The following is a 23,517-nucleotide window of genomic DNA, read 5'->3' as shown; positions in this document are numbered from 1 at the left end:
CGTGCATTACTGGGGCAGAGGCCAAGTGCATGGCACTTAGAAAAAGGCATGGCTGCTTCAAATGGGCAACAGTGAACAAGGCGTTCGGGGTGTGTTGATGTTTAATCTAAATACTGAGTGCCTAAGTGACCTATATGCAGAACTGTTGAGTAAAGGCAATGCAGAAAAATGTATTGGTGTAAACCCAAGTCCCTATGTCCAGGGTCTCTACAGTAAAATAAATGTATAAACTTTATGCATGGGTTTATTCTCAGACCTCATTTCACAGAGGCCCTAATGACCATGAAAACAAAATACTGTTGGATATGTTAATTTTTAGTGGAAAAAAAATATGTACAATGTAGACAGAAAAGCAAAAACAATGAGTCAGAAAATGATCAACAATTCTACAATCTCAAATAACTAAATGTTAACAAATTATTCTTTCTAGATAACTATTACCACAATTGATGGCATAAAGAGATGGTAAAGGTGATTAACTGAAGTGATCTATTCTGGATTAAAGTCACAAGTCACATTTTTCTCCCTCTCTCTTAAGAGAAATGCTTCTTTCTTTAGTTTATTTGTCTGAAGGATTTCAATCTCCAGGGACAGCTTGTACACTTCCAGGGCCAATTTCACCTCCTCTGGCCTTGAGAGGCACTGCAAGAGTTTCCTTCCTGTGACTACTTGTTCACAGCCTTCAGGATACTCCTAAAGGAGAAACACATGATGAGTATGCTTGAAAGACTTCTCTCCTGATTGTTAGGGGGCACAGTTCATGTAGAAACAGGCAGGGTTACAGATTCAGGACCAAGACACACCCCAGGACTGGTGGGGGAGCAGGAAAACCAGAAACACCTTGCTTCCCACCATCATCTTCCTGAGAGGAATATAACTCTGCTCTGAGACAGCCTCCCAGAAAGCTTCTGTGGGAACAGACACTACTTCTGACCATCCAGAAATGGGAAAAGAGTATATCAAATCCTCTAGAAAAGTTGGGAGTCACTACTACCAGCTCTGAGACCCTCCACTCCAAAGGGGCTCAGTTTTCTCTGATCACAAGTGAGAGCAGGAAAACTTTGCATCTCCTATCGGACCAGAAGGCTCCAAAGCGAAAATGAGAGTTCCTTTGAATGAATGAATCTTGACAAGTCAGGTACCACCTTTGCTGGCAGGACAGTGCTTTGGGGTTTAATAAAACAAAAATTACCTCAAATTGTGTGACTTACCCACTCACACTTGGGCACCTCCGGGTACCAGGTTCTGTCCTCTGAGCAAGTGATATTTTCAGAACCAACCACACTATAGCCAGACTCACACTGGATAGTAATTATTTCAGGTTCAACATATCTAACCTTCTCCACAGATAACCTTCCATATTCTATCTCTGGTTTCAGACACAATGCTGCAATGGAAACATAACTTTAAGCAATACACAGATCTAAGAAAAAACATGCAAGCCTAGGGTATTAAGAATGAACTGTATTTAAGTGTTGCTAATTGTTTTACCTTTTTTTTAATCTTGAGAAGAAAAATAATATTCATTAGCATATTTATTGAGCATTGGGATAGTACTTTATCAGACTTTGGGGTAGATCTTTATGTGATCGTCTTATTTAAGTCTCACTATTTTATCTAAGGTTAAGTGACATACAGAGAGGTTAAGTGACTTGCTGAAGGACATAAAACTATTTTAAATAGCCTAACAATATAAAAAGGGCTGCTGCTGCTAAGTCGCTTCAGTCATGTCCGACTCTGTGCGACCCCATAGACAGCAGCCCACCAGGCTCCCCCGTCCCTGGGATTCTCCAGGCAAGAACACTGGAGTGGGTTGCCATTTCCTTCTCCAATGCATGAAAGTGAAAAGTGAAAGGGAAGTCGCTCAGTCGTGCCCGACTCTTAGCGACCCCATGGACTTCAGCCTACCAGGCTCCTCTGTCCATGGGATTTTCCAGGCAAGAGTACTGGAGTGGGTTGCCATTGCCTTCTCCAATAAAAAGGGCATGTGACCCCAAATCTTCAACTATCAAATCAGCTGTCTCTTGTATCTTGATTCCTGTAAGACAATAGATGAAAATTTTTCCCTCTTGCTTATTATTCTCCTGTGTGCAAAGGAGACGATGGTGGCAAATCATCCCCGAAGTTGTTGATGATGAAATGATATTAAACCTCTGTGCATGCAATAATCAGACCTCATTTTGACCTCATGTCCCCATAACAGCTGGAAAATTAGGAGTCCCTCACCACACAGCTACACTGTGAGCAGCTAGTGCCCTGCACTGGCACTGATAGAAATACTTGTGATTTCACAATGCTTGGCATTAGTCCACTAGGGCTTACATTCTAGACCAACTTTTCATGAAAAATTTCCTGCAAGCCACAGCTACATGCAGATAGAATGTACCATCTGTAGACTATTTCTGGAATTATACAAGAAACTGACAAATGGAGATGCCTCACAAAGGCTGAATTTTGTACCTGGAAAAGAAGGGGAAATTAATGTTCTGTGTGCCCTCTGTACTTTTTGCTTTGGATACCATCAGACCATAGTAATTATTTTCAATAAATCAAATCAAATGGTTTTTTTGCTGCCTCTCACAGGAAAGAAACTGTGCTCTCAATCCTTTGATGATAGTCCCACCCCCGCCCCCTTAAAATGAAGAGGGAGCCAGAGTTACCTTTACACTGAGGGACCGCAGGTGACCAGCCTGAAGATGTGCAGGAGAGTTCTTTTGCTCCAACCAGGATGTACCCTTTATCACATTCATATACAGCTTGGTGATCAAATGTAAAGAATTTAGAGACTACTTTATGTTGTCCATGGGCAATGACAGGAGGGGATTTACAATCTTGAGGTGAGACATAAAAGTAAAAGAAGGTCAGCATGTAGAATGCATATAACACGTCCTAGTATCTGTGTGGTTCAAAGGAGGCTTCCTCCTTCTGTCTTCCCTACCCATCCAATCACTCAGCCAAACGCAGGACTCGAGCTGCCTTCATGAAGGCCTGAGGCTGGGGAACCACAGAAAGGTTACAATGGACTGACAAGCACTTAGGATTGGCTTCATTTTTTTGAAAATTCACTAAACTTGACACTATTTAGGAGCCATTTTGACAGGAAGACGGAATTAAGTCAAAGTCACACTGTGCTGGTGTCACATTCCACTGCTTTTGTGCTAAATGCAGAGATGTATTTCTGGGAGAAACTAAAGATGCAAAATAAATCTGCAATCTCTGACTCATTTCTCCCAATAAGACCAGTCCATCTATCTTCCCAAGAATATACTCACTGTCCTCTAAAATAGTTCAGAAAGAGCTCATAGAAAGAATAAGAATGATGGCTTGCATGTTGGAACAATGGACACGACACAGTGCTGAGCACCTGTGTGAAAGAGAACAGTCAGGACCCACACACACTGCATGAGGAGTTTAAATAAAACAGGTCATTGGAAATGCCTTCTCTGGTGGTTCAGATGGTAAAGAATCTGCCTGCAGTGAGGGAGACCTGGGTTTGATCCCTGGATCAGGAAGATCCTCTGGGGAAGGGAATGGCAACCCACCCCAGTATTCTTGCCTGGAGAATCCATGGATAGAGAAGCCTGGTGGGCTGCCTGGTGGGGTTGCAGAGAGTCAGTCATGACTGAGCAACTAACACTTGACACTTTTGGAAATGTCAGTAAAATGTTAAACTGATGGACAATAGTATCTACAGTACTATCCTAAGATGCCTCCTTGAGGCATGGAAAATGTGATGCCAACAATGAGGTTCAAATGCTGGAGTTGCTGTGGCAAGTGGTAGAGAGAGTGATTAAGTGATTCAGAAGAGTGAGTATGCTGGAGTAGATGTGCCACACACATGCAGGAAACCCCACCAAGTGACCATGTTGTCTGGGAAGACCTGGAGGATACATTTACCAAGGACAGAAGGAATATCATAATGAGAGGAGCACTGTATCAGAGACCAGAGCTGATGATGGGAAGACTGTTAAAGAACAAGGTTCACTCTTAGCAGTCACAATCTGAGTGGTGCTCATAGGCTTTAGAAGCTAAGTAAATGTAATCATCATAAGGAGTGGCAAGTTAGAGATACAACCAGACTGAGATTAGGAAGATGGTTAATAGAACATGACATTCCTTAGGGTGAAAACAGATGAGCAGCCAACTAGATACTACTCAATCTGTACCATGGAAAGAAATAAAGGATGGATGATCAGGAGGCTGATGGCCTTTGGTCCATTAAAAATTACAATCTGTTGCTTAGTTTCTGGACCTGTACTATTAATAATCTCAGGTCTGGAGATCACTAACTGAAGAAAAAAGTTTCCATGACTAAGGAGACTACAACAACTTGAGACATATGCACAGTAATGAGTTCCCCAGTCTTCCAAGAGGACCTGTGTCCATTTACATAAGCAATTATGCACAGATGAGAAGTGCATAATAATCCAAGTATTATTGGACATAGAGTTTGAGTTGACATAGATACCTGGAACCATCAAGGCTCCCTTATTAAACCACTTGGTGGGCATTTCCGTTATCTTTGAAAGTGTGGGCCAGATAGACAAAATTGGTCACTGGCATAATCCCCATATTCATCCTTGGCCTATGGGTTAAGATTGTCCTATCCAAGAAAACCAAGTAGAAGTCATTGATATGACCTATATCTTCCCCTTAGAGGCAAAGAAGATAAGTTCTTTTAAATATCATTTACCAATGTGTAGAGGAAACGGAGAAATATGTGCCAGTCTTAAATAATTGAAGATGCAAGAGTGGTCATCGTATCCCCATGTATTTCATAAGTCTGTCTACTACAAAAAATTCGGATTCTGGAGAATTACAGTAGACTACTAAAAACGCAACAGCATTGCAGCCACTGTACCACATGTGGTATCTTTGCTAGAGCAGATTAACATGTCTTCTGGTAGATGAGGCCACTGATTCAGCAGAGGCCTTCTTTGCCATCCCTGTCAGAAAAGAACATCACAAGAAGTGTGCATACATATGGAAAGGTCAAGATCCTCCATCTGCATTTTTAGTCCTTGGCTGTGATAACACTTCTGTCCTTGTCATAAGAGAGTCTAAAAATATCATGGCCATGCAGGCACCCATAGAACAGCACATTGATACAGAACATCAATGGCATCAAGTTAACTCTACTGAATAAGCAAGACTAGGTGGCATGATGATGTTCCAGAGTAAGGAAGGTAGAGAAGGAAGAAAAGATGTAAACTCTGAAAGGCAGGTTCAAATAGATTTGAGCAGGTTTTATAATGTAGTAGGTAAAGGCACATGGACCAGAAAGAAAGGAAGAAAAAAGAATAAATACCAAGAAACAAAAGGTAATAATTGAAATGTCTAGCTTATCTATTAGATGTGGACCATTTTCATTGATTCAGAAAATGGAGGGAAACCAGCAAAGTCAAAGAATGGGAACAAATAATGGGGGATAAAAAGAAAGTTGGACTAATGAGCAGTATTTTTTAACAAACTTATCCACTTAAAAAACATTCAGTATATACACGTTTTTAACCTAATATGCTTTTTGTTGGTGTGTGTGTGTTTTGTTTCATTTTTCCAACTGAATGATGCTTCAGGAAAGGATTTTCACTGCAAGTTCATTTCCTTTGTTCAAATTGTACAAACGAAGCTAGGTAAAAAAAAATACAACACATAAAAACATCAGATCAGACAAATCACCACCGTTACACATTTCTTAAATTCTAAACTTACATTGTAAAAGCAAATTATGAAAAAGGCGTGCGTGGTAGGGAATGAACAATGGTATAGTTCCTCTCTCTTGATGGAAGTCACAACAGTTACTAATATTTATCCCCCTGTGAAGTTCATTGTTCTAATTTCCATTTTCCAAGGAGGAAATCTGTCCTTGAGGATATCTAAAACCCTATTATGCTATGATATTAGAAGCATCCTTGATATTGGGACAAAAGACAAGCTTGTTCTCTGACCAAGTGATTGATCCATAAGCAGCACAATAATAGGGTCATTTCACTAGTACCAAGTGTCCTGGGAGGGTGCCCAAATGTTTCAACCAGTGCGTCCTGAGATCAACATACTCACAACTGAGCAGTGGATGGGAACTTCTAGGTTAAAAAGTGCCAAAGTATAAGAGAAATTTCTAGTATTGGAAACTTTTCTCAGTTCACACACACTTCAGAAGAACTAAGTAGATTTCCAAGAGGAGAAATCAAAGTTAAATTTAATAATTTCATCTGCCTCTAGATTGTCCTTCTTTAGTAATGTTCCAACACTTAAACTGCAAAAATGTAAGGAGGGGAAAAATGACACTCATCTCAAGATCTGATTTTCTATCCTTTCATTCATTTAGCAGATAGAGACTGAAAGCTGATGGGTGCTGAGCTTTGTACCCCTCCCTATCTTTAAGAAGTCAGCAGTTGGCTTTAGTGAGAAGAAGTCAGGAGCTATAGAATTTGTGCCAGCTTTATTCAACATTTTCTTTTTTAAAGTGTGGATTTGGATCTGACCATATGAATGCACAGTTATAAGCATTTTTTTTCTTCTGCATGAAATTGATCAGGATCCTGTGGGGCTCCTGGGCACAGAAGCCCTTCTATCCCTGGTTTCTTGTAAGGAACACACCTTCAACCTCCATGACATTCCCCTAATTCCAAAGGGCAGATTCTAACAAATATTAATTTAGGAAAGGAAGGGATGAAAAGACAAGGGAGGGGCACCCAAGAAACAATAGAGCCTTGAGGCAGTCTTGGTCTGCCTCAAGGATACATAACAATGTCTTTAAACTATTTAAGATGTCAGCTTCCCACTGACATCTAATAGAAGCAGAAGATATTAAGAAGAGGTGGCAAGAATACACAGAACTATACAAAAAGATCTTCAAGACCCAGATAACCAAATAGTGTGATCACTCACCTAGAGCCAGATATCCTGGAATGTAAAGTCTAGTGGGTCTTAGGAACCATTGCTGCCAATAAAGCTAGCAGAGGTGATGGAATTCCAGCAGATATTTAAAATCCTTAAAGAAGATGCTATTAAAGTGCTGTACTCAATATGTCAGCAAAACTGGAAAACCTAGCAGTGGCCGCAGGACTAGAAAAGGTCAATATCATCCGACTTCCTAAGAAAGGCAGTACTGGATCTTCTGTTCAAACCACCAGACAATTGAACTCATCTCCCATGCTAGTAAGATTTTGCTCAAAATCCTCCAAGCTAGGCTTCAGCATTTGTGAACTGAGAACTTCAAGATTGCAAGTTGGGTTTAGAAAAGGCAGAGGAAACAAAGCCAAAAGCTGGTTCTTTGAAAGGATAAATAAAATTGCCAAACTATTAGCCAGACTCATCAAGAAACAAAGGGAGAAAAAGCAAATCAATAAAATTAGACATGAAAATGGAGAGATCACAACAGACAACACAGAAATACAAAGGATCATAAGAGACTATTATCAGCAATTATATGCCAATAAAATGGACAACGTGGAAGAAATGGACAAATTCTTAGAAAAGTACAACTTTCCAAAACTGAACCAGGAAGAAATAGAAAACCTTAACAGACCCATCACAAGCACGGAAATTGAAACTGTAATCAAAAATCTTCCGGCAAACAAAAGCCCAGGTCCAGACGGCTTCACAGCTGAATTCTACCAAAAATTTAGAGAAGAGCTAACACCTATCCTTCTCAAACTCTTCCAGAAAATTTCAGAGGAAGGTAAACTTCCAAACTCATTCTATGCGGCCACCATCACCCTAACACCAAAACCTGACAAAGATGCCACAAAAAAGAAAACTACAGGCCAATATCACTGATGAATATAGATGCAACCTTCTTAACAAAATTCTAGCAATCAGAATCCAACAACATGTTAAAAAGATCATACACCATGACCAAGTGGGCTTTAGCCCAAGGATGCAAGGATTCTTCAATATCTGCAAATCAATCAATGTAATACACCACATTAACAAATTGAAAAATAAAAGCCATATGATCATCTCAACAGATGCAGAGAAAGCCTTTGACAAAATTCAACATCCATTTATGATAAAAACTCTCCAGAAAGCAGAAATAGAAGGAACATACCTCAACATAATAAAAGCTATATATGACAAACCCATAGCAAACATTATCCTCAATGCTGAAAAGTTGAAAGCATTTCCCCTAAACTCAGGAACAAGACAAGGGTGCCCACTTTCACCATTACTATTCAACATAGTTTTGGAAGTTTTGGCCACAGCAATCAGAGCAGAAAAAGAAATAAAAGGAATCCAAATTGCAAAAGAAGAAGTAAAACTCTCACTGTTTGCAGATGACATGATCCTCTACATAGAAAACCCTAAAGACTCCATCAGAAAATTACTAGAGCTAATCAATGAATATAGTAAAGTTGCATGAAATAAAATCAACACACAGAAATCCCTTGCATTCCTAAACACTAATAATGAGAAAATAGAATGAAAAATTAAGGAAACAATTCCATTCACCATTGCAACGAAAAGAATAAGATACTTAGGCATATATCTACCTAAATATATAGAAAACTATAAAACAGTGGTGAAAGAAATCAAAGAGGATACTAATAGATGGAGAAATATACCATGTTTTTGGATCGAAAGAATCGATATAGTGAAAATGAGTATACTACCCAAAGCAATCTATAGATTCAATGCAATCCCTATCAAGCTACCAACGGTATTCTTCACAGAGCTAGAACAAATAATTTCACAATTTGTATGGAAATACAAAAAACCTCAAATAGCCAAAGCAATCTTGAGAAAGAAGAATGGAACTGGAGGAATCAACCTGCCTGACTTCAGGCTCTACTACAAAGCCACAGTCATCAAGACAGTATGGTGCTGGCATAAAGACAGAAACATAGATCAATGGAACAAAATAGAAAGCCCAGAGATAAATCCACGCACCTATGGACACCTTATCTTTGACAAAGGAGGCAAAACTAATACAATTATGTAAAGTTTAAAAATAAAATAAAATTAAAAAAAAATAAAGACAATATCTTTAACAAGTGGTGCTGGGAAAACTGGTCAACCACTTGTAAAAGAATGAAACTAGAACACTTTCTAACACCATACACAAAAATTAACTCAAAATGGATTAAAGATTTCAACGTAAGACCAGAAACTATAAAACTCCTAGAGGAGAACATAGGCAAAACACTCTCCGACATTCATCACAGCAGGATCCTCTATGACCCACCTCCCAGAATACTGGAAATAAAAGCAAAAATAAACAAATGGGACCTAATTAAAATTAAAAGCTTCTGCACAACAAAGGAAACTCTAAACAAGATGAAAAGGCAGCCTTCAGAATGGGAGAAAATAATAGCAAATGAAGCAACTGACAAACAACTAATCTCAAAAATATACAAGCAACTCCTACAGCTCAATTCCAGAAAAATAAATGACCCAATCAAAAAATGGGCCAAAGAACTAAATAGGCATTTCTCCAAAGAAGATATACAGATGGCTAACAAACACATGAAAAGATGCTCAACATCACTCATGATCAGAGAAATGCAAATCAAAACCACAATGAGGTACCATTTCACGCCAGTCAGAATGGCTGCGATCCAAAAGTCTACAAGCAATAAATGCTGGAGAGGGTGTGGAGAAAAGGGAACCCTCTTACACTGTTGGTGGGAATGCAAACTAGTACAGCCACTATGGAGAACAGTGTGGAGATTCCTTAAAAAACTGGAAATAGAACTGCCATATGACCCAGCAATCCCACTGCTGGGCATACACACTGAGGAAACCAGAATTGAAAGAGACACATGTACCCAATGTTCATTGCAGCACTGTTTATAATAGCCAGGACATGGAAGCAACCTAGATGTCCATCAGCAGATGAATGGATAAGAAAGCTGTGGTACATATACACAATGGAGTATTACTCAGCCATTAAAAAGAATACATTTGAATCAGTTCTAATGAGGTGGATGAAACTGGAGCCTATTATACAGAGTGAAGTAAGCCAGAAAGAAAAATACCAATACAGTATACTAAAACATATATATGGAATTTAGAAAGATGGTAACGATAACCCTGTATGCGAGACAGCAAAAGAGACACAGATGTATACAACAGTATTTTGGACTCTGTGGGAGAGGGAGAGGGTGGGATGATTTGGGAGAATGGCATTGAAACATGTATAATATCATATAAGAAATGAATCGCCAGTCCAGGTTTGATGCAGGATACGGGGTCCTTGGGGCTGGTGCATTGGGATGACCCAGAGTGATGGTACGGGGAAGGAGGTGGGAGGGGTTCAGGATGGGGAACACGTGTACACTCGTGGTGGATTCATGTTGATGTATGGCAAAACCAATACAATATTGTAAAGTAATTAGCCCCCAATTAAAATAAATAAATACATATTTTAAAATAAATAATAATTCAGAATAGGAAAAAAATAAAAAGCAGAGACATTACTTTGCCGACAAAGATCTGTCTAGTCAAAGCTATTGTTTTTCCAGTAGTCATGTACAGATATGAAATTTGCACCATGAAGAAGGCTGAGTTCTGAAGAACTGGTGCTTTCGAACTGTGGTGCTAGAGAAGACTTTTGAGAGCCCTTTGGACACCAAGGAGATCAAACCAGTCATTCCTAAAGAAAATCAATCCTGAATATTCATTGGAAGGACTGATGCTGAAGGTAAAACTCCAGTACTCTGGACACCTGATTCAAAGAGCTCACTCATTGGAAAAGACCCTGATGCTGGGAAAGATTGAGGTCAGGGAGAGAAGGGGGAAACAGAAGATGAGATGGTTGGATGGCATCACTGACATGAGTTTGATCAAACTCTGAGAGATAGTGAAGGACGGGGAAGTCTTGCATGCTGCAGTCCCTGGGGTCGCAAAGAGCCAGACATGACTGAGCAACTAAACAACAATGAGACAAAAGACCTCCACCCCCAAAACCATGCGATTCTGATGACAGAAATCAAAGAAGACACAACCAGATTAAAAAATACCATGTTTGTAGATGAAAAGAATCAATATGGCTAAAACGACTATACTACACAAAGCAGAGTCAATGCAATCCCTATCAAACTACCAATGGAATTTTTCACAGAACTTGAGCAAAAAGTCTTAAAATTTGTAATGGAGACACAAAGATCCTGATTAGCCAAAGCAATCTTAAGAAAAAAACAAAGCTGGAGGAATTAGCCTCCCTGACCTCAGACTATACTGAAAAGCTACAGTCATCAAGAAAGTATGATATTCATACAAAAGTAGAAATATAGATCAATGGAACCGGATAAAAAACCCAGATAAAACACATACACAAAGGGGGCAAGACTACACAATGTTGGAAAGGCAGTCTCTTCAAATGATGCTGGGAAAATCATATACAGCTACAAATTTAAAAAAATAAAATTAGACCATTCTTTAACACCATAGACAAAAAATAAGCTCGAAATGGATTAAAAACCTAAATGCGAGACCAGACTCTATAAAGCTCCTAGAGGAAAACATAGGCAGAACACTCTCTGACATAAATTCCACCAGCATCTTTTTCAATTCATCTCCCAGAATAATGGAAATAAAAACAAAAATAAACAAATGATATCTACTTAAACTCAAAAGCTTTTGCACAGCAAAAGAAACAATAAACAAATGAAAAGACAACAACAACAAAAGACAACCCACAGCTTGGAATATTTGTTAATGATGTAACTGAAAAGGGATTAGTCTCCAAAATTTATGAAAAGCCCATGATGTTTGCTGATGCTACTGCTGCTGCTGCTAAGTCGCTTCAGTCGTGTCCGACTCTGTGCGACCCCATAGATGGCAGCCCACCAGGCTCCACCGTGCCTGGGATTCTCCAAGCAAGAACAGTCACTGCTGCTGCTGCTGCCATGATGTTTAGCACTATCAAAACAAACAGCCTAACCAAAAATGGGCAGAAGTCCTAAATGTTGACGTTTCTCCAAAGAAGACATACAGATGGACAAGAGGCACATGGAAAGATGCTCAGTATCACCAATTATTAAAGAAATGCACATCAAAACTACAATAAGATATCACCTTACAGCAATCACAATGGCCATTATCAAAAACTCCACAAACAGTGAATGCTGTGGAGGATGTGGAGAGAAGGGAACCTTCCCACACTGTTGTGGGAATGTAAATTAGTACAGCCACTATGAAGAACAGTATGGAGGTTCCTTAAAATCTAAGAATAGAACTACAATATGACCCTGCTATCCCATTCCTGGGCATATATCTGGAGAAAAACATGGACTGAAAGGATGCATGCACCTCAATGTTCATTGCAGCACTGTTTACAATGGCCAAGAAATGGAAGCAACCTAAATGTCTATGAATGGATAAAGAAGATGTGGTACATAAATACAATGAAATAATACTCAGCCATTACAAAGAATGAAATAATGTCCTTTGCAGCAACATGGGTGGACCTAGAGATTGTCATGCTGAGTGAAGTAAGTCACACAGAGAAAGAGAAATATCACATAATATCACCTACATGTGAAACCTAAAAGGAAATGATACAAATGAACTTACAAAACAGAAACAGACCAACAGACTTAGAGAATGATCTTGCGGTTGCCAGGGGGAATCATGGGGGAAGAGATAGTTAAGTAGTTTGGGATGGACACATACACACTACTATATTCATAATGGATAACCAACAAGGACCTACTGCATAGCACATGGAATTCTGCTTAATGTTACGTGGCAGCCTGGATGGGAATTGTGTTTGGGGAGAATGGATATACAGACATGAGTCCCTTTGCTGTTCACCTGAAACTATCACTGCATTGTTAATTGGTTACACAGTTAACAAAATAAAAGTTTCAAAAAAAAACAAAAAACAAAAAAAAAGATTTTTAATATAGATAGAAAAACAAATATATTCACTAAAAACTTGGTAAATAAAATGCAAAGAATTATAATCTCCATCAATTTGACATGAAAAACTTCTTTTAAAAAATGTGTTTCCATAAGGTCTTACCTGGTCTGCATTCTGGTGTTCTAGGACTCCAAGTGCCATGTTTTGTACATAAAGCATCAAACATATATTTACTATGACATTCATATGAAATCTTATCTCCACTGATATAGGTACAGTGAGTACTAGTGCTAGGTCTTCTGTGTAGAGTGATGCTTCCATAATTATTCAGGTTTGGTTCTGGGCAACATACCTCTAAAAAAAAAATAAAAGAAGACTAATAGTAAAATCACTATGAGGAGGCTCCTATGGCTAAATCCCATTTCTACCTTTAGAAGATCTCATCACTGAAGAGAGATTGGGATAACAGGGACACCAAGTCTGTTCTCCCAGTCCCTGATTTGCTAAAGCACTCCAGCTCATTTGTTTCCAATACCTTATTTAAGTGGTGGTAAAAGATTTTATTAATGATATTTTAATTCCATGATATTAAGGTCTTTCTTTTTATTTCCACAAAATGAGTTTGAATGACTGCAATTAAACTTTAACTCCTAATGTGAAACAAATAATCTTTCAATATGTGAACTACCATTTTTCATTATTTATGAAAGTGAAAGGCACTTAGTCATGTCCAACTCTTTGCGATCCCATGGACTATATAGTCCATGGAATTCTCTAAGCCAGAATACTGGAGTGAGTAGCCTTTTCTTTCTCCAGGTAATCACTCCCAACCCAGGGATCAAACCCGGGTCTCCTGCATTGCAGGCGGATTCTTTACCAGCTGAGCCACAAGGGAAGCCCAAGAATATTGGAGTGGGTAGTCCATCCCTTCTCCAGCAGATCTTCCCAGCCCAGGAATTGAACTGGGGGTCTCCTGAATTGCAGGTGAATTCTTTACTAACTGAGCTATCATTATTTGTGCATTTCACATATTTTTTCAATTCCAATCTACAGAATAAAGTTCCCTGTATTCTGTGCCTCAGTGTCTTCACCTCTAAAATGGCAAGACTCCCATAGATAGGTATAAAAATGCATGTTGTCAATTGCAGAGTCCCATAAAATTGCATCCATATGTCTCTCAGTCCCTCACTTACTCTCAAGTGAGACTAGAGACAGTCTCCTTCCTGTCCTATTGAGGCAAAAACACTGAGTCAGGGATCAGAGTCTGTCTTTTAGAGGCAGGTCATTCAGCCCACAGTCCCATCACTCAAGAGACATGAGACACAAGTCACGCTGAAGTTGGTTGAGTTCATGACTACTTCACAGACTTTCCTCTGCAAAGCACCCCAGAGCCTATACTGGGGAGGAAAGGGCTGTTATGGAGGTCTGACTCAAGCAATGGTTGAGTTGTATTCTACATTCTACCTTTACCAATATTGGAGCTAATACTTAATCTGTGTAATATTTGACTTCTGTGCTTGTATCTCATTTGATTCTGAATCAGGATAAGATTATAATTTCTCAGCTCAAACTCCAAGAAATTTATGGTCCCTTCTGGTGATAATAGTTCATATACAGTTCAATTAATATAATGTCAAATTTATTTTGAGGGAAAAATTACATCCATTTAAGATGAAAAATCAAGCTCATACTGAATATTTAATATACAAAAAGATTTACAAAAAAAGAAACTCACCCTTACATTCTATGTATGGGCTCCACTCCAAATTGCTCTGACAAGTCACAGTTGTAGGTCCATCTGTCTCTGGCTTATAGCCAAAATGGCACTTGTAGCTCAATACAAACCCAATATCATACACTTGCTGTTCTGTTTGTGTCTGGTGGTCATATCTTTCCCACAAGGCATGAGGGATGTGTGGTAAGCCAAGACAACCATCTGCTCATAAAGAAACAAAAAGGGAAAAGTACACTCTCAATAGGGATGCAACAATGATCAATGAGCCTGTCATATAAAAGGGTGGCAAGTCCTCGTTCAGCCAGGAGCCAGCCTACCATGGCTGATGAATCAGCCATACCAGAAAACACACAGGACAGGCATCCAAATGTGGAAGGCATCAGAGAAGTTCTTACTAGGGGCACTGACAAGTGATTTCTGTGTGTTGTGCCAACTTTTTAAAATGTGAATTCTTTTTCATCTTCATTTTATATCACAAACTTTAGTCTCTGAATTGAAACATTGGGCTTGCTAGGTAGGTATGGCTGGAGAAATGTTTCAGGCAAACACATCAAACTTTCTTGTTTCCTGACTAATAGAAGAAAATAAACAAGAGCCATTCCTCTTATTCAGATGACATCAGGAGCTTTATCATTGAAGGGTTTGTCAAGAACAAATAAAATACCAAGTGACTTTTGAGCCTAAATCTGTGTCTTGTCATCTTCACTCTTTCCTGATAATACAGGTTCACAATATGGAAATATAATACAAACACGTCAATTTGGACATTTATTATATTTTCATCTTCAAGGGTAAAGGTCTTTTTAAACAGTTTTATTGAGAGACAAGTCACATAACATAAAATTCATCCATTTAAAGTATGCAATCCAGTGGTTTTCAGTATATTTACAGAGTTTTCCAACCATCACCACTATCCAATTTTTGGATATTTTTACCAACCCAAAAATAAATTCAGTACTTGTTAGCAGTTACCCCCTAGTCTTGTCTTCTCCCAGGTCCTAGAGACCACTAAAAGACTTTCTCTCTCTATGGATTTTCCTAACCTGGACATTTCAAATAATGGATGTCTGGTTCTTAAAATGAGGATAATACTAGTGCCCACAATTCTGGACAGAATCCATTGAATTAATTCTTGCTATAAACCTATACTAGCATCAAGTCATTATTATTACTATTAAGATAATTTTCAGGGATCCACATGAGTTTATAATTTCAGAGTATGAGAATTACATTGATAGTTAATCCATACAAAATTTTGTGTAAGTTAGAAAAAGACCTTTTTCCCTCAGGGCTCTTTACTGTTTATCTTTAAAACAATTATCATATGATCTTTGTTAGAACAAAGCAATTTTCTATCAAGTTCAAGAAAATTGTTGAAATAAACATACTATATTTTGAAATAAACATACAATAAACAGTTTATTGTAGAGCAACCTCTACAATGCTAAACTCTATCTTTAGGGGTGGAGTATGCACAACCTTTACAACTGTGTGTGACAGCTTTTTGTGATGTTATATGGTCTTGCACAGTATACTGTAATCCTTTTTTTCAACAAGAAAAAAAAGAGGGATTGATCTAAATTTAAACTTCTAGTGTGATTCAGATGTGCTTAGGCATGTAAGTATGCTCCCAATAATATTTCTGGATATCTTTATATGCCAAACATTGAAACTCTTTCATGGTCCATACTTACTGAGTTCACAAGTGGGAGGAGGAGGATTCCAGCTATTATCAGCTTCACAATGGATTAAACTATCGCCTTCAAGCCGAAAACCTTTATTACAGGCATATACAATAGACTGTTGATAAGTATAGATGGGTCCAAACCCAGAGGTTATTTTTCCATCTTTAACCACTGGTTGAACACAAATGACTTCTAAAAATCCACAAGAAAAGACAAATTTCAACTTTTAAAAGCTTCAGTAAAATGAGATTCCATCATATCAGTGCTATTTGTTACCACAAACTGGTACAGCATAAATATCAGTTTACCAAATTAACCACTGCGTCATTAAAATAATTAGTTTTTCTTTGAATAATTTCACCTCCCCCAATACCTTTCCCTTCCTTTTTCTTTTAAACTAAGAATTCAAACCAAAATTCATCATTATGACTTACTTTTACAAGAAGGAGGGCTTGGACTCCAAACACCTATTGTCTTATTTTCCACTCTGCAAGAAATGGAGGCTTTGCCTAACATTGAGAAGTCACGGTCACAGCTGTAGGTGACAGAAGAGCCATATGTGTAGAAGTCTTCATCGCCACCATTGTGTCTCCCATTACTAATGGTTGGAGGAGGTTCACACTTGGCAACTGAGATGAGTGAAGAGGAAGAAAAAATGAGGGAAGTCATCCTTAAAATCTAATATTCATGATGCAAATTCTAATGAAGTGTATAAGAAGCAACAATGAGGGACATGAGTTTTATTATTACCTAACATGTAATAAAGTTTAAGTTCATAGTCAAGTCAAAAAGAGTCTTTGCTTACTTATACATTGTGGGAGAGGATCACTCCAGACAACTCCTTTATCTTGTAGCTGACAATAACTGTTGGCTGAGCCAATTAAGACATACCTGAATAAGACAGGATTGAAGATTTTAATGAAATTATTCCTAGTATAAATTAAGTTGAATAAAGAAGTCTGAACAAATAGACTTACTATTCTATATTAAAAATGAAGAAATAATATTTTATCACATAATACTTTCCATTAAGAATGCCATTCTGTAAAATTTTATCACTGCAATGAGATGTGTATCTGTTCATTTGTTCTTTTATTCTATAATTTAATACTATCCTGGCAAATTAAACTTTAAACTTGATCTCATCAAATCTGGGTACTCAAGTAAATGAATAAACAGACAAAGAAGCATGTTACTTTCCTAAGTGAAATGATTAATCCTGATTAGCCATGGGACATTGGCTTGCTTAAAGCAAGAGTGGTGATGGTGTTTATATCTGAAAAGTAGGGAGATTTCCTGGGCACCACCTTGTACTATTTCCATGCCCTCTAATTAAAGCCAGTGAAAACTATAACAACCCAATACATGCAGGACTGCAAATTGTCCTTAAAGAATAAAGGTTCACACATCTTGGGTCAGAAATCAAGTCTCAGTAAATTTAAGAAAATTGAAATCATATCAAGTATCTTTTCCAGCCATAATACTATGAGACTAGATGTCGATTATGGGGGGAAAAACTGTAAAATAAATAAACACATGGAGATTAAATAATACATTCTAAGTAATGAACAAGTTACTGAAGAAATAAAAAGGGAAATGAAAAAAATCTTTAGAAACAAATGGCAATGAAAACACAACCCAAAACCAATGAGATGCATCAAAAGCAGTACTAAAGGGAAGTTTATAGCAAGACAACCTTACCACAAGAAACAAGAAAAAATCAAATAAAAAACCTATGTTAGGTAGTTAGAATAGAAAACAGGAGTCCAAAATCAGATCAGATAAGATCAGTCACTCAGTCGTGTCCGGCTCTTTGCGATCCCATGAATCACAGCACGCCAGGCCTCCCTGTCCATCACCAACTCCCAGAGTTCACTCAGACTCATGTCCATCGAGTCAGTGATGCCATCCAGCCACGTCATCCTCTGCCGTCCCCTTCTCCTCCTGCCCCCAATCCCTCCCAGCATCACAGTCTTTTCCAATGAGTCAACTCTTCACATGAGGTGGCCAAAGTACTGGAGTTTCAGCTTCAGCATCATTCCTTCCAAAGAAATCCCAGGGCTGATCTCATTCAGAATGGACTGGTTGGATCTCCTTGCAGTCCAAGGGACTCTCAAGAGTCTTCTCCAACACCACAGTTCAAAAGCATCAATTCTTCGGCGCTCAGCCTTCTTCACAGTCCAACTCTCACATCCATACATGACCACAGGAAAAACCATAGCCTTGACTAGACGGGCCTTTGTTGGCAAAGTAATGTCTCTGCTTTTGAATATGCTATCTAGGTTGGTCATAACTTTCCTTCCAAGGAGTAAACGTCTTTTAATTTCATGGCTGCAGTCACCATCTGCAGTGATTTTGGAGCCCAGAAAAATAAAGTCTGACACTGTTTCCACAGTTTCCCCATCTATTTCCCATGAAGTGATGGGACCAGATGCCATGATCTTCATTTTCTGAATGTTGAGCTTTAAGACAACTTTTTCACTCTGCACTTTCACTTTCATCAAGCAGCTTTTGAGTTCCTCTTCACTTTCTGCCATAAGGGTGGTGTCATCTGCATATCTGAGGTGATTGATATTTCTCCCGGCAATCTTGATTCCAGCTTGTGCTTCTTCCAGTCCAGCGTTTCTCATGATGTACTCTGCATATAAGTTAAATAAGCAGGGTGACAACATACAGCCTCAAGGTACTCCTTTTCCTATTTAGAACCAGTCTGTTTTTCCATGTCCAGTTCTAACTGTTGCTTCCTGACCTGCATACAAATTTCTCAAGAGGCAGATCGGATGGTCTGGTATTCCCATCTCTTTCAGAATTTTCCACAGTTTATTGTGATCCACACAGTCAAAGGCTTTGGCATAGTCAATAAAGCAGAAAGAGATGTGTTTCTGGAACTCTCTTGCTTTTTCCATGATCCAGCGGATGTTGGCAATTTGATCTCTGGTTCCTCTGCCTTTTCTAAAACCAGCTTGAACATCATGAAGTTCACGGTTCACATATTGCTGAGGCCTGGCTTGGAGAATTTTGAGCATTACTTCACTAGCATGTGAGATGAGTGCAATTGTGCGGTAGTTTGAGCATTCTTTGGCATTGCCTTTCTTTGGGATTGGAATGAAAACTGACCTTTTCCAGTCCTGTGGCAACTGCTGAGTTTTCCAAATTTGCTGGCATATTGAGTGCAGCAGAGTCCAAAATGGCGGTGGCTAAAAGACAAGGAGGCAGGCAGCTGCGACCAGCACACTAAGCGCGGCTGTGAGGAGCTACCCACAGCCGAGGTCGGGGCAGTGGCCGAGAGTGCCAGGCTGCAATGGTGCAGGAACAGCCGAGAGGAGCTATCCCGTGTCCGAGGTCGGGGGGGCGGCCAAGAGGAGCCACCCCGCGTCCGAGGTCGGGGGGCGGCCAAGAGGAGCCACCCCGCATCCGAGGTCAGGGGCGGCAACGAGAGCAGTTACCCCACGTCCGAGGTCAGGGGCAGTGGCCAGGAGGAGCTACCCTATGGCCCCACGCCCGAAGCCAGGGGCGGCGACCAGGAGGAGCAACCCCACACCCGAGGCCCGGGGTGGCAGCCGGGAGGACCAACCCCATGTTCAAGGAGCCGTGGCTGCGCAGGTGAAGGAGGGCCTAGAGGAGCTATCCCATGTTGAAGGTCAGGAACGGCGGCGGTGAACAGATACCCCTCATCCAAGGTAAGGAGCAGCGGCTGCGCTTTGCCGGAGCAGCCGTGAAGAGATAACCCACGCCCAAGGTAAGAGAAACCCAAGTAAGACAGTAGGTATTGCAAGAGGGCATCAGAGGGCAGACACACTGAAACCATACTCACAGAAAACTAGTCAATCTAATCACTCTAGGACCACAGCCTTGTCTAACTCAATGAAACTAAGCCATGCCCATGGGGCAACCCAAGATGGGCAGGTCGTGGTGGAGAGATCTGACAGAATGTGGTCCACTGGAGAAGAGAATGGCAAACCACTTCAGTATTCTTACCTTGAGAACCCCATGAACAGTTCAGTTCAGTTCAGTTCAGTCCCTCAGTCGTGTCCGACTCTTCGCAACCCCATGAACCACAGCACGCCAGGCCTCCCTGTCCATCACCAACTTCCGGAGTTCACTCAGACTCAAGTGCATCGAGTCAGTGATGCCATCCAGCCATCTCATCCTCTGTCATCCCCTTCTCTCCTCCTGCCCCCAATCCCTCCCAGCATCAGAGTATGAACAATATGAAAAGGCAAAATGATAGCATACTGAAAGAGGAACTCCCCAGGTCAGTAGGTGCCCAATATGCTACTGGAGATCAGTGGAAAAATAACTCCAGAAAGAATGAAGGGATGGAGCCAAAGCAAAAACAATACCCAGATGTGGATGTGACTGGTGATAGAGGCAAGGTCTGTTGCTGTAAAGAGCAATATTGCATAGGAACCTGGAATGTCAGGTCCATGAATCAAGGCAAATTGAAAGTGGTCAAACAAGAGGTGGCAAGAGTGAATGTCGACATTCTAGGAATCAGCGAACTGAAATGGACTCGAATGGGAGAATTTAACTCAGATGACCATTATATCTACTACTGTGGGCAGGAATCCCTTACAAGAAATGGAGTAGCCATAATGGTCAACAAAAGAGTCCAAAATGCAGTACCTGGATGCAATCTCAAAAACGACAGAATGATCTCTGTTTGTTTCCAAGGCAAACCATTCAATATCACAGTAATCCAAGTCTATGCCCCAACCAGTAACGCTGAAGAAGCTGAAGTTGAACGGTTCTATGAAGACCTAAAAAACCTTTTAGGACTAACACCCAAAAAAGATGTCCTTTTCATCACAGGGGACTGGAATGCAAAAGTAGGAAGTCAAGAAACACCTGGAGTAACAGGAAAATTTGGCCTTGGAATACGGAATGAAGCAGGGCAAAGACTAATAGAGTTTTGCCAAGAAAATGCACTGGTCATAACAAACACCCTCTTCCAACAACACAAGAGAAGACTCTATACATGGACATCACCAGATGGTCAACACTGAAATCAGACTGATTATATTCTTTGCAGCCAAAGATGGAGAAGCTCTATACAGTCAGCAAAAACAAGACCAGGAGCTGACTGTGGCTCAGATCATGAACTCCTTATTGCCAAATTCAGACTGAAATTGAAGAAAGTAGGGAAAACCACTAGCGCATTCAGGTATGACCTAAATCAAATCCCTTATGATTATACAGTGGAAGTGAGAAATAGACTTAAGGGCCTAGATCTGATAGATAGAGTGTCTGATGAACTATGGCCTGAGGTTCATGACATTGTACAGGAGACAGGGATCAAGACCATCCCCATGGAAAAGAAATGCAAAAAAGTAAAATGGCTGTCTGGGGAGGCCTTACAAATAGCTGTGAAAAGAAGAGAAGCTAAAAGCAAATGAGAAAAGGAAAGACATAAGCATCTGAATGCAGAGTTCCAAAGAATAGCAAGAAGAGATAAGAAAGCCTTCCTGAGTGATCAATGCAAAGAAATAGAGGAAAACAACAGAATGGGAAAGACTAGAGATCTCTTCAAGAATTTTAGAGATACTAAGGGAACATTTCATGCAAAGACGGGCTCAATAAAGGACAGAAAAGATATGGACCTAACAGAAGCAGAAGATATTAAGAAGAGATGGCAAGGATACACAGAAGACCTGTACAAAAAAGATCTTCACGACCCAGATAATCATGATGGTGTGATCACTCACCTAGAGCCAGACATCCTAGAATGTGAAGTCAAGTGGGCCTTAGAAAGCATCACTACAAACAAAGCTAGTGGAGGTGATGGAATTTCACTTGAGCTATTTCAAATCCTGAAAGATGATGCTGTGAAAGTGCTGCACTCAATATGCCAGCAAATGTGGAAAACTCAGCAGTGGCCACAGGACTGGAAAAGGTCAGTTTTCATTCCAATCCCAAAGAAAGGCAATGCCAAAGAATGCTTAAAATACCGCACAATTGCCCTCATCTCACATGCTAGTGAAGTAATGCTCAAAATTCTTCAAGCCAGGCCTCAGCAATATGTGAACCGTGAACTTCATGATGTTCAAGCTGGTTTTAGAAAAGGCAGAGGAAGCAGAGGTCAAATTGCCAACATCCACTGGATCATGGAAAAAGCAAGAGAATTCCAAAGAAACATCTATTTCTGCTTTATTGACTATGCCAAAGCCTTTGACTGTGTGGATCACAATAAACTGTGGAAAATTCTGAAAGAGATGGGAATACCAGACCACCCGATCTGCCTCTTGAGAAATTTGTATGCAGGTCAGGAAGCAACAGTTAGAACTGCACATGGAACAACAGACCGGTTCCAAATAGGAAAAGGAGTACCTCGAGGCTGTATGTTGTCACCCTGCTTATTTAACTTATATGCAGAGTACATCATAAGAACCCTGGACTGGAAGAAGCACAAGCTGGAATCAAGATTGCCGGGAGAAATATCAATCACCTCAGATATGCAGATGACACCACCCTTATGGCAGAAAGTGAAGAGGAACTCAAAAGCCGCTTGATGAAAGTGAAAGTGCAGAGTGAAAAAGTTGTCTTAAAGCTCAACATTCAGAAAATGAAGATCATGGCATCTGGTCCCATCACTTCATGGGAAATAGATGGGGAAACAGTGGAAACAGTGTCAGACTTTATTTTTCTGGGCTCCAAAATCACTGCAGATGGTGACTGCAGCCATGAAATTAAAAGACGCTTACTCCTTGGAAGGAAAGTTATGACCAACCTAGATAGCATATTCAAAAGCAGAGACATTACTTTGCCAACAAAGGCCCGTCTAGTCAAGGCTATGGTTTTTCCTGTGGTCATGTATGGATGTGAGAGTTGGACTATGAAGAAGGCTGAGCGCCGAAGAATTGATGCTTTTGAACTGTGGTGTTGGAGAAGACTCTTGAGAGTCCCTTGGACTGCAAGGAGATCCAACCAGTCCATTCTGAATGAGATCAGCCCTGGGATTTCTTTGGAAGGAATGATGCTGAAGCTGAAACTCCAGTACTTTGGCCACCTCATGTGAAGAGTTGACTCATTGGAAAAGACTGTGATGCTGGAAGGGATTGGGGGCAGGAGGAGAAGGGGACGACAGAGGATGAGATGGCTGGATGGCATCACTGACTCGATGGACATGAGTCTGAGTGAACTCTGGGAGTTGGTGATGGACATGGAGGCCTGGCGTGCTGCGATTCATGGGATCGCAAAGAGTCGGACACAACTGAGCAACTGAACTGAACTGAACTGAACTGAACCTAAGGAGAAACACTCCAGAATTTTCTTTCATGCATAATGCCAAG

At 40.0% G+C, this 23,517-nt stretch overlaps 1 protein-coding gene across 11 annotated transcripts in view; it reads right to left on the bottom strand.

Moving 5' to 3' along the window:
• Window positions 1–226: 226 nt before the first annotated feature.
• The window catches only part of C4BPA (complement component 4 binding protein alpha), a 47,065-nt gene continuing 23,774 nt past the window's right edge, over window positions 227–23,517 (bottom strand). For all 11 annotated transcript variants that reach the window (XM_070767861.1, XM_070767866.1, XM_070767869.1 and 8 more), the window contains 8 exons: window positions 17,034–17,119; window positions 16,663–16,857; window positions 16,238–16,420; window positions 14,544–14,744; window positions 12,971–13,162; window positions 2,661–2,831; window positions 1,212–1,387; window positions 227–693 (listed from right to left, as the gene is read on the bottom strand). In XM_070767861.1, the coding sequence (XP_070623962.1) occupies window positions 490–693; window positions 1,212–1,387; window positions 2,661–2,831; window positions 12,971–13,162; window positions 14,544–14,744; window positions 16,238–16,420; window positions 16,663–16,857; window positions 17,034–17,119 (1,408 nt within the window). In that variant the 3' untranslated portion in view covers window positions 227–489. The remainder of the gene's footprint in view (window positions 694–1,211; window positions 1,388–2,660; window positions 2,832–12,970; window positions 13,163–14,543; window positions 14,745–16,237; window positions 16,421–16,662; window positions 16,858–17,033; window positions 17,120–23,517) is intronic.

This window comes from Bos indicus, chromosome 16 (genome assembly GCF_029378745.1).
Source record: "Bos indicus isolate NIAB-ARS_2022 breed Sahiwal x Tharparkar chromosome 16, NIAB-ARS_B.indTharparkar_mat_pri_1.0, whole genome shotgun sequence".
In the NCBI taxonomy this organism is placed as follows: domain Eukaryota; kingdom Metazoa; phylum Chordata; class Mammalia; order Artiodactyla; family Bovidae; genus Bos; species Bos indicus.
The sequence above is the reverse complement of the archived record's forward strand: the minus strand, read 5'-3'. Positions and strand labels throughout refer to the sequence as shown.